At 39.4% G+C, this 12018-nt stretch overlaps 1 protein-coding gene across 1 annotated transcript in view; it reads right to left on the bottom strand.

Annotated features, from left to right (window-relative positions):
* The window catches only part of LOC122564547 (zinc finger CCHC domain-containing protein 2-like), a 66306-nt gene that overhangs the window by 39791 nt on the left and 14497 nt on the right, over positions 1 to 12018 (bottom strand). The window contains exons 2-3 of the mRNA XM_043719603.1: positions 7922 to 8027; positions 6050 to 6120 (exon numbers count right to left, since the gene is read on the bottom strand). Of these exons, the coding sequence (XP_043575538.1) occupies positions 6050 to 6120; positions 7922 to 8027 (177 nt within the window). The remainder of the gene's footprint in view (positions 1 to 6049; positions 6121 to 7921; positions 8028 to 12018) is intronic.

Consider the following 12018-nt stretch of genomic DNA (forward strand, 5'->3'; position numbering starts at 1 on the left):
CATGCCACGTGCTAGTGAAACAAGGAATAGAGAGATAGCGGAGCTGAACGTGGCTGCAGGGGTTGTGCAGGTGGGAAGAGTTTTGGATAATTGGAGCTCTTTCTGGGCAAGGTGGGACCTCAACAAACAGTGTTCACCTGAACCAGAGGGGTATCAATATCCAAGGGGTGGGGTTGGCAGGTATTTGCTAATGCTCTTCGGTGAAGGTCATGGTGTTTAAAACTAATGCAGCAGGGGGATGGGAACCTGAATTGCCGTTTCAGTGTACAGGAAGGTAGTGAGCTCAGGGATAGGTTTACAAGGTCGTGAGAAGGCACCAGAAACCACTACGTTAGTTTGAAATGTGTGTACTTCATTGCCAGGAGCATCCAGAGTAAGGTAGGTGAACTTGTAACATGGGTTGGTACCTGGGATTTTGATATTGAGGCCATTTCAGAAACATGACTAGAGGGGGGGCCAGGAATGGTTGTTGCAGATTCCAGGATTTAGATCTTTCAGTAAGAACAGGGAAAACGGTAAGAGGGGGAGGTGTGGCATTGTTAATCAACAATAGCATTACAGCAGCTGAGAGAATGTTTGAGGACTCCCCCCACTGAGGTAGTTTGGGCTGAGGTTAGAAACAGGAAAGGAGAGGTCACCCTGTTGGGAGTTTTCTGTAGGCCTCAGAAGAATTGTTCCACAGATGTAGAGGAAAGATAGCAAAGATGATTCTCAATAGAAGCAAGAGTAACAGGGTAATTGTTTTGGGGGTCTTCAACTTCCCCCAATATTGACTGGGAATACTATACGTCAAGTAGTTTAGGTGGGTCAGTTTTTGTTCAATGTGTGCAGGAGTGTTTTCTGACAGTCGGACAAGGGGAGATGCCATATTGGATTTGGTAATTGGGAATTAACCCAGTCAGGTGTTAGGTTTGGAGGTAGGGAAGCACATTGGCAATAATTCGGTTATGTTTTCAATAGCAATGGACAGGGATAGGTATATACCACAGGGAAAGAGACATAACTGAGGGAAAGGAAATGATGCGATTAGGCAAGATTTAGAATGCATAGGATGGGGAAGAAAACTGTGGGGGATGGACACACTTTAAATGTGGAGCTCATTCAAGGAACAGCTACTGCGGGTCCTGGATAAGTATATACCTATCAGGCAAGGAGGTAGTTGTCGAGAGAGGGAGCCATGGTTTACTGAAGAAGTTGAAGCTCTTGTCAAGAGAAAGAAGGGTTATGTGAGGATGAGGCATGAAAAGATCTAAAGAGAAGGCTCAGAGGAGCCAAGAGGGGACATGGGAATAGTTGGCAGATAGGATCAAGGAAAACCCTAAGGCCTTTTATAGGGAGATCAGGAATAAAAGAATGACTAAAGATTAGGGCCAAAGACAGTAGTGGAAAGTTGTGTGGAATCGGAGGACATGGGAAGCACTCAATGAAGACTTTTCGTCAGTATTCACATTGGAAAAGGGCAATGTTAGTGAGAATACGGAAATACAAGCTACAAGATTATATGGGTTTGAGGTTAACAAAGACGAGGTCTTAGTAATTTTGCAAGATCTGAAAATAGATACAACCCCTGGGCTGGATGGGATTTATCCTTTGATTCTCTGGAAAGCCATGGAAGAGATTGCAGAACCTTTGGCTTTGATCTTTATGTCATTATTGTCTACAGGAATAGTGCCAGAAGACTGGAGAACAGCAAATGTTGTTCAAGAAAGGGAGTCGGGACAGCCCTGGTAATTATAGGCCAGTGAGCCTTAGTTTGCTTGTGGGTAAGGTGTTGGAGATGGGATTTATAATCATCTGAAAAAGGAATAAGTTGATTAGGGACAGTCAACAGTTTTGAAGGGTAGGTCGTGCCTCACTAACCACCTTCGAGAAGGTGACAAAACAGGTGGATGAAGGTAAAGCAATTAATGTGGTGCATCATAAGGATTTGATAAGGTTCCCCATGGTAAGCTATCGCACAAAATACAAAGTTTCAGGATTGAAGATGATTTAGCGGTTTGGATCAGAAATTGGCTAGCTGAAAGAAGACAGTGGTGGTGGTTGATGGGAGCTCAGTTACCAGTGGTATGCCGCAAGGATCTGTTTTGAGGCCACAGCGGTTTGTCATTTTTAGAAATAATCTGGATGTGGGCGTAGAAAGATGGGTTAGTAAATTTGCAGATGACACCAAGGTAGGCAGATTTGTGGATAGTGCCGAAGGATGTTGAGTTACAGAAGGACATTGACAAGATGCAGAGCTGGATGGAGAAGCAGCAAATGGAGTTTAATGCAGAAATGTGAGATGTAGTTCTCTTTGGGAGAAGTAACAGGAATGCAGAGTACTGGGCTAATGGTAAAATTCTTGGTAATGCAGATGAACAAAGATCTGTGTCCTAGTGCATAAGTTCCGGAAATGTAGGTTGTATGGACATCAAATTTTTTCAGATCAGCACAACATTGAGAGCCAAAGGACCTGTATTGCGCTGTAACGTTCTATGTTCTAGATGTTGGAAATCATGAGGGTATGAAAACTAGCATAAGACTAGTTTACCTGAATGCTTGTAGCATTCATAACAAGGTCGATGAATTAACAGCACAAATCACAAATGAATATGATTTGATAGCCATTACAGAGACATGGTTACAGGATGGTCACAGCTGGGAGTTAAATATTCAGGGATATCAGACTATTCGGAAGGACAAACAGCAAAGTGAGGTGGTGGTGTAGCTGTGATATTCAAGAATGACATCAGGGCAGTGCTGAGAGATGATATAGGTTCTAATGGAGAATAAGATTGAATTCATTTGGGTGGAAATTTGAAATTCTAAGAAAAAGTCACTGATGGGTGTAGTCTATAGAGCACCAAATAATATCGCGTTGGCACAGGCAATTAAAAAAAACTAATGCCTGTAAAAAAATGGTATGGTGATTATCATGGGAGATTTTAATCTACATGTTGAGCTGGTTCAACCATTCAAGGTGGCCTTGTGGAGGAATTCATTGCGTGCATCCCCGATAGTTTTCTTGAACAGGATGTAATGGAACTGATGAAGGAGCAAGCTATCCTAAGTCTGGCCCTGTGTAATGAGACAAAAATAATTAATGATTTCAGTTAGGGATCCTCTTGGAAGGAGCGATCATAGTGTGGTTGAATTTAGAATACAGATGGAGTGTGTGAAAATAAAATCCAATACCAGGGTCCTGTGCTTAAACAAGGGAGACTACAATAGAATGAGGGCAATCTGGGCTAACAGACCGGAAACAGACTTTATGGCGATAAGTGGAGAACTTTCAAAGCAATTTTTCCAAGTGTTCTGCACTTTTTCCAGTGAAAGTGGTAATCTGCCATGGATGTCTAAGGAAATAAGGGAGACTATCAAATTGAAAGAGGAGGCATACAAAGTGGGCAATCAGCAGGAAACTAGAAGACTGCAAAAGCTTTAAAGTCAACAGAAAGCCACAAAAAGAGCTATAAAGAAAAGATGAGTGAGAAAAAACTAGCGCAGAATATAAAAACACATAGCAAGAGTTTGTCTAAAATAAATGCTGATCGTTTAGAGGATGAGAACTGGAATTTAGTCATGGGATATGATGAAATGGCCGAGGCATTGAATAAGTATTTTGTGTCAGTCTTCACAGTGGAGGACACTAATAGCATGTTATTAACTGACAGAGACGAAGGTAAGTGAGGACCTGGAAACAATCATTATCGTGGAAGAGGTGGAGGTAGTGTTGGGCAAGCTAATGGAGCTAAGGATAGACAAGTCTCCTGGCCCTGGATACTAAAAGATGGAAGGAGAAATAACAAGTGCACTTGTGGTAATTTTCCCAAAATACACTGGACTCTAGGGCAGTTCTAGCAGAATGGAAAACAAAAGTAACATCACTGTTTAGAAAGGGTGGTAGACAAGAGATGGGGAACTATAGACCTGTTGGCTTAACTTCTATAGTGGGGAATATGCTTGAGTCTATTATCAAGGAAGAAATAGCAAGGCATCTAGATAGAAATTGTGCTTTTGGGCAGACGCAGAATGGGTTCATGAAGGGCAAGTCATGCTTAACTAAGTTTTGGAAATTTATGAAGACATTACAATCATGGTGGACAGCGGGGACCCAGTAGACATGGTGTATCTAGATTTCCAAAAGGCCTTCAACAAGGTGTCGCACAAGAGGTTGCTGCATAAGCTAAAGATGCATGGCATTATGGGTAAAGTAAACAGATAGAGGATTGGATGACTAACAAAAAGCAAAGAGTGGGGACAAATGAGTGCTATTCTGGCTGGCAATCAGTAACTAGTTGTGTGCCTCAGGGATCAGTGTTGGGACCACAATTATTTACAATTTATTTAGATGGTTTGGAGTTGGGAACCACGTGCAAAGTGTCAAAATTTGCAGATGACACTAAGATGAATGAAATGTGCAGAGGACTGTGAAACTTTGCAGAGGAACATAGATACTTTAAATGAGTGGGCAAAGGTCTGGCAGAGGGAATACAATATTAATAAATGTGAAGTCATCCATTTTTGTAGGAGTAACAGTAAAAAGGACCATTACTTGAATGGTAAAAAGTTGCAGCATGCAGAGGGACCTGGGTGTCCTTGTGCCTGAAACACAGAAGGTTGGTCTGCAGGTGCAAGAGGTAATTAGGAAGGCAAATGGAATTTTGTCCTTCATTGCTAAAGGGGTTGAGTTTAAAAGCAAGGAGTTTATGTTGTAGCTGTACAGGGTGCTGGTGAGGCCACACCTGGAGTACTGTGCACAGTTTTGGTCTCCCTCCTTGAGAAAGGATTTACTGGATTTACTGACACAAGAGAGGGTGCAGAGGAGATTCATGAAGTTTATTCCAAAGTTTAGGCTTATGAGGAGAAACAGTAGACTCAGATTATATTCATTAGAATTTAGAAGAATGAGGGGGAATCTTATAGAAAGATAAGAAATAATAAAGGGAATAGATAAGATAGAAGTAGAGAGGATGTTTCCACTTGCAGTGAAACTAGGACATGAGGACATAGCCTCAAAATTAGAGGGAGCCGATTTAGGACTGAATCGAGAAGGAATTCTTCACCCAGAGGGTTGAAAGTCTATGGAATTCTCTGCCCAGTGAAGTAGTTGATGCTACTTCAGTAAATGTTTTTGAAGCTAAAATAGACTTTATTTAAACAATGAAGGAGTTAAAGGTTACGGTGAGGGGATGGGTAAGTTAAACAGAGGCCACAAAAAGATCAGCAATGATCTTACTGAATGGCGGAGCAGCTTCAAAGGGCCAGATGGCCTACTCCAGCTCCTAGTTTTTATGCTCTTATGATTTTTCACTTTAAGAATAATTTAAATATGTACAAATCTGGTTCGTCCACATCCTTATCCTCCACTATAGTACAGCTTCTAAAAATGTTCAGAACCTAAAGATTATGGCAATTCATCTAGTATTTGAACTGATATTACGATTAAATATCTAATATTAAACTTCCCTTTGATCAGTTTTGATGCTTAATTCAAATTATTGGATTGTTTGAAATCTCCTTTCTGTATAAAAACTACGTATCAGAGGTGGTTAAGTAAAGTCATTATCAGGATATTCTTTTTCCAGGAATGATAAATCATTTGATAACAGTGTGCTCCAATTTATTCCTCCAATGCAGGATGTAATGCATGAGTAGATTAAAATGAAACAAGCACTGGATGCACCAATGTCATTTTTCAAACGTGCTAATTATTAGACCTTCCTAGATAAGAAAGCTAACAGTTTCCGCACTGCTACAAAAACTAATGGTGAATGCAATATTATCAAGCCATATCAAAAGAGGTTAAACTTGATATTAATGAAGTGTCGTTCATTGCAGCTTTTACTTTAGAAATCCTAAGTCTTTATCCATTTATAATCTCCATAAACCACGCAGTTTTTAACCAAAATCAAAAGACTAAATGAGGCTCTTCACCTGAAATCTGAACTACTTATTTTGCTATCATTAACAGCAGTTAAACTGCAGCAACACTTTTGTATTTAACTTCAGATTTCCAGGTTTTTATTTTTACTAATACAGATCAAATTGAAGATCATCTATTACTCACATCAAACTCCCAGTAGATGTCAGCTCTCTTTTTTGATAGAGGTTTGAATATAATGTTCTCAATCTGTGCACCTGAAAATGAAACCATATTTACAAAAAAGATCAGTTGAAAATAACTTTTGTTCACTAGAATACATTGAAACAAGCGCACAGCTTATGTTATTAACTACTTTAGTTGCAAGACTATTGGATAAACCTTATGTTTGTGCTTGTGTTTCAGGAAACCAAATTTACAAAAATTCTGGAATCTTAAGACTTAGAGGGCCTTTTACTTTACAGTTATGGGTTACAAATCAGTAGGTCCAAAACAGTCTATAAGCCATGTGTGAACCCACCCCAGATTTAGTGTTATAATGCTACAAGTGCTGTGTTACTATTGCACCTCTCACTTTCCCTTCCCACTATGGAGTGAGGCTGGATCCAAACTGCACTATTTCAACAAACTCAACACATATCTAAAGTGGAAATTAGTTGCCCTCTAATATTGAACTTAAAGTGTAAATAGAATTTTAAAAAGTAAACAATGATGGACTGAATATTGGAGAATTTTGCCTTGAGCTTAAAACATCTGAATTCACTTCAATTCAGGTTCCTCACATCTCAAGATGGGAGCCAAGACATAGGGTACACCACCAAACTGGAGTAAAGAGTTTAAAAAAAGGCTTCTCATTTCCTCCAGATTCTACACTACATTAGTCTAGCAATTGTCACATCATTGCAATGCACATTTCAATACTACCCCTGAAATTGTGATTTTTTTTTCGTTTGTAAAATTCAGAACTCTATTCACTCCTGAAAGGCAGTTAACTAAAAAAAAGTAAATGCTACAATCATATAATCATTAAACTTATAGAATATTGTGTGTAATTCTGGTCTCCCTCCTCATGGAAAGATGTTGTGAAACTTGAAAGGGTTCAGAAAACATTTACAAGATGTTGCCAGGGTTGGAAGGTTTAAGCTATAGGGAGAGGCTGAATAGTCAAGGACTGTTTTCCCTGGAGTATCGGAGGCTGACGGGTGACCTTTGTAGAAGTTTACAAAATCACGAGGGGACAAGATCTTTTCTCGGGGATGGGGGAATCCAAACTAGAGGGCATGGCTTTAGGGTGAGAGGGGAAAGCTATAAAAGGGATCTGAGGGGCAGCTTTTTCACCTTGGACGAGTCTAAGTGCACACAGAATCACTGGTCAACTGGGGCAGAGAGCGCCTCAAAAATTCCTTGCTTAACAGTTATAAGATCAAAATCAATTCCCAAGATCACAATGGTCTTGAAAGATGTTAATTGGATAATTTCTTACACAAGGTGACCTCCAACCTAGCAAGACATTGGTATGACATTCGCACAAGTTTGTTGGCTATTTCTGAGATCCAATCTGGATTGTTGTGGAGAATAAAAATAATGTTTAAGCCAGTGCAGTACTGGTCAAGTTATAAGCTACAATCCTACCTAACCTATAAAGTTACTATTATAAATGGTCTACTTCCAGTCTAGTGCTGACAAATAAAAAACAGGTAGCATCCTGACAAACTTAAGTCAAGATCACGTAAAATGATGAGATAGTACACTTATCAGATGTGTTTATTTAAAATTTGTTCTGTTGGGTGATTTCCCTGCCCATGTGTGCGACAGCTTTTCCAAACTGAACACCAGGAAAAATTCTGCATGTGCTGGGGGATTAGATAGTGGTACGGTTGACAAAATGGAGGAACACTTGGAGCCCTCTTGCTAGCATTCAAGCATACAATTATACTCTGGAAAATGTCTCAATCTTTTGAATGGCAATTAATGAACATGTTGAACAATTTTGTATGTTAGGAATTGATTGATTGATATTCTTGCCAATGCAATAGTTTCAAGTAGGTTAAATTTTACCTGGTCGTTGAGCGATTGCTGCAGCCTCTTCACAAGATGATGGGGGAGTTCTTTCATAGTAGTTACTCTCCATCCCCAAGGAATAATTTTTCCTGGCTAATCGATCCTTTCAAAAAAAAAAGGAAAATACAAAAATTTGTTTTTAAAAAGTGAAGCAACCACTAAAGCCAATTTTCGCAAATTCCTTCCCTAAAAAGTATCCCTAAATATTGGATTAATGTTTAATACTAAATAATGAAAATTAACTTTAAAAGCTGTATGCCAACAATTTCCAGGAATGACAATTTTTTTTTAAAACAGGTTTATTGGTTTTCTTCGAGCAGCTTTTGGTTTTAAGAACTTGCTTTAGTAAACCTTTTAGGAGAAAGTGAGGACTGCAGATGCTGGAGGTTAGAGCTGAAAATGTGTTGCTGGAAAAGCGCAGATCAGGCAGCATCCAAGGAGCAGGAGAATCGACATTTCGGGCATGAGTCCTTCTTCAGGAATGAGGAAAGTAAACTTTTTACCCAAAATATTGAGCACCACAAGTTGAAAACAAGATCCAAAAGGACAGTATGATGGTCACAATTCCATTGAACCATCTAATGGCAAATTTGTCGAACAATTGAATTTTAATGGCAATATATTTTTGCCTTTAGGGAGATGACAATGCACAACTTTCAAAGATAATTGCAGTTTTTAAACAATCTAATCTTGCAAATAAAACATGCCACATCATTTAGTAACTCCTCTTTGTGCTTGCTCACCTTTTTAATTTTGCGTAATCATCTTTTTCTGTTGACATTGTCAATAATACTTTTCCAGGTTGTCACAGTATTTCTATCTTTCCCACTTTGCCAACTGTTCCACTTACCCTTCCCACTTTTCTAGAAAATTCTGGAATACTTGCCACCATAATTTCACATTTGCCTGGGACAATTTCTTCTGATTCCCAGTTTGTCACTGGTCAACTATTCTGATAATAGCCAATCTTTGATTGCAACTATTGTATTTTCTTTGACTATTGAAGCGTTCAATATTTTTCTTTCAAGTTCCACTTCTACAGTACCAGCTTAATTCTAGTAGTCTTTCATCCATTCCATTAGCCAGCATGTATCCTCCTGGGTATCCACAAAGTCGGATTCCCTTTTGTCCACAAGCAGCCCCATGGTATGATAATCTGCATCAAGCATGGAGTCAGCTTCCACATACACAATACCCAGATCTAAGCCTCTCCACCACTGCTTACAACCACAACAGTTGCATAGCAAAAACCAGAACTTTCAACATTCACTTGACCTGTGAAGCTTTGCCAAAATTCTGATCAAAACTTTTAATGCCTGGCCTCTTTTCAATCACTGACATGATGCTATCCTATCAACTTAGAACATTCAGGTTCTCTTTACTGGCCCTTCAAGCTCCACAAAAGGACAAAAATGTTTAATACTTGCATCCTAATCTACTCAACTGGTTAGCGCTTTTAGATTAGTAGCATCTTTGTTGTCGATACCTAACTGCCTCTAAATTGAGCAACACTGTAGAGGCCAGTTCAGAATTGACCATACTGCTGTGGATCTGGAATCGCAAAAAGGCCACACCAGGACATGAGAGAACCAGATGGGGTTTTATGATGATATCAATCATTTAATTGTACTAGTGTTAATTTACAGAATTTTAAAAATTAAAATAAAGTTAATTTCTTATGTTTTTGAATTCAAATTCTTCCAACTTCCAGTGGCACTTGAACCCATATTCCCCCAGTATGAGCACAGGCCTCGGCATTGCTAACCCAGGAACACTATCACGACACTAGTGTTCCTTTGGCATACTGACCAAATTGCTTCCATCACTAACTTTCATTTGAGGGCAACATGGTGGCTCAGTGGTTAGCACCACTGCCTCTCAGCACCAGGGAGTCGGGTTCAATTCCCACCTTGGGCGACTGTCTGCGCGGAGCTTGTACAATCCTCCATGCCTGCGCGGAGCTTGCACATAGGTCTGGTGAATTGGCCATGCTAATTAGCCCACGGTTTTAGGTGCATTAGTCAGGGGTAAATGTAGGGGAATGGGTTACTCTTCGGAGGGTTGATGTGGACGTGTTGAGCCAAAGGGCCTGCTCCCATACTGTAGGGAATCTAATCTAAAAATACATTAAAACTTTAAAGCAAGCATTGCAATTCTATAATGGTGGAGAAATGCACATTAAACCTTTATTTTCCATTTTAGCCAATATAGTATTCATCTTTTAAAAAAAAAGAACTTCTTCCACAAAATCTGTAAATGTTAAAGTTAACTAAAAGTCAAAGATGGTAATGTAAATAAAAAACACCATCTGTGTGAACAAGGGGCAAAAAATAAAAGTCTACTATCGACTGGATTACAAGCTATTTACCAGCCAGCATGTCAATCACATGGTATGCATTCTAAAACTAATCTGCACATCTGAAGTTTACTGATTACTGAATCCAACTTGCCCTACTCAACAGATAGGAAGTGAAACTACTCAAACTCATTTTTATTGCTTTATATAATGAAAATATGCAAAGTATGTGTTATCTAGCAATAATAAATTTAGGAGAACAACATAATAAACCTGCTCATAAGAGGATTAATAAAAAAATCAGGTAGGGTTAAAAATTGAGAATGTTTGAAATGGTACATCAAGAAGTTGCATTTTAACTTGGCAGCTATCAGAGAAAAAAAAGACTAATCCTTGGGTAAAAAGAGGCAAGAACACCTTAAAGAGAAAGGGGCAACAAATGGCCAGTATATAGCTCTCTGAAGATTGTATAACTAGAGGAAGTTCAAAAGATGGAAAGGGGCAGGAATTGTGGATGGATTTGAGCCAAAATAGTAACAGACTAGCTGAATAATAATATCCACAATTCTCATTTGGTGATGAATCTAGAAAGTAATTAGTAGGGACACTTATAGAGCAGTGGCAATGTCCCTACTGTTGGGCCAGAAGACCCAGAGTCAGGTTCAACCTGCTCCAGGTGTATCAAACATCTATTTTTCTCACAGCATCCACTGAATTCTGTTATTTATCTTTTATACATAGTAATTTTTCACTTCTCATTTTAAAATGCCTACACCAACATAAATCATACCTCCTTTTCAAGAGGAGCCAAGAACCTCAGTAAATGTGTTCTTGAAATTCCTGCAGTTACAGAATCTTGATCAAGTGAATCCAACTAGCCACTAGGGGTAGTTGTGACAGACCAATATTTTACAAGCCACCAACCTGATAGAAAACAAAATTTACTTTGCGTGGCTAGATATGAGGGAGGAGCTGGCCAAAGTTCAATGGTGCAAAACCTTAGCAGGGATGACCGTGGAGGAACAATGGCCGATATTTCTGTGTATAATGCAGAAGTTGCAGGATCAGTTCATTCCTAAAAGGAAGAAAGATCCCAGGAGGAGGCATGGGCGGCCGTGGCTGATGAGGGAAGTAAAGAAACATATAAAGTTAAAAGAGAAAAAGTATAACAAGATAAGTGGGAAAACTGAGGACTGGGAAGCTTTTAAAGAGCAACAGAGGATTACTAAGAAGGAAATAAGCAGAGGAAAAATGAGGTACGAAGGTAAACTGGCCAAGAATATAAAGGAGGATAGTAAAAGCTTTTTTAGGTATGTGCAAGGCAAAAAAATGGTTAGGACAAAAATTGGGCCCTTGAAGACAGAAACAGGGGAATATATTACCAGGAACAAAGAAATGGCAGAGGAATTAAAAGGGTACTTCAGATCTGTGTTCACTGGGGAAGACACAAGCAATCTCCCTGAGGTAACAGTGGCTGAAGGACCTGAACTTAAGGGAATTTATATTTGCCAAGATTTGGTGTTGGAGAGATTGTTAGGTCTGAAGGTTGATAAGTCCCCGGGGCCTGATGGTCTACATCCCAGGGTACTGAAGGAGGTGGCTCGAGAAATCATGGATGCATTGGTGATTATTTTCCAGAGTTCGATAGATTCAGGGTCAGTTCTTGCAGATTGGAGGGTGGCTAATGTTGTACCACTTTTTAAGAAAGGTGGGAGAGAGAAAGCAGGAAATTATAAACTAGTTAGTCTGACCTCAGTGGTGGGAAAGATGCTGGAGTCAATTATAAAGGATGAAATTA

The sequence above is a fragment of the Chiloscyllium plagiosum genome, chromosome 29 (genome assembly GCF_004010195.1).
Source record: "Chiloscyllium plagiosum isolate BGI_BamShark_2017 chromosome 29, ASM401019v2, whole genome shotgun sequence".
NCBI lineage: Eukaryota > Metazoa > Chordata > Chondrichthyes > Orectolobiformes > Hemiscylliidae > Chiloscyllium > Chiloscyllium plagiosum.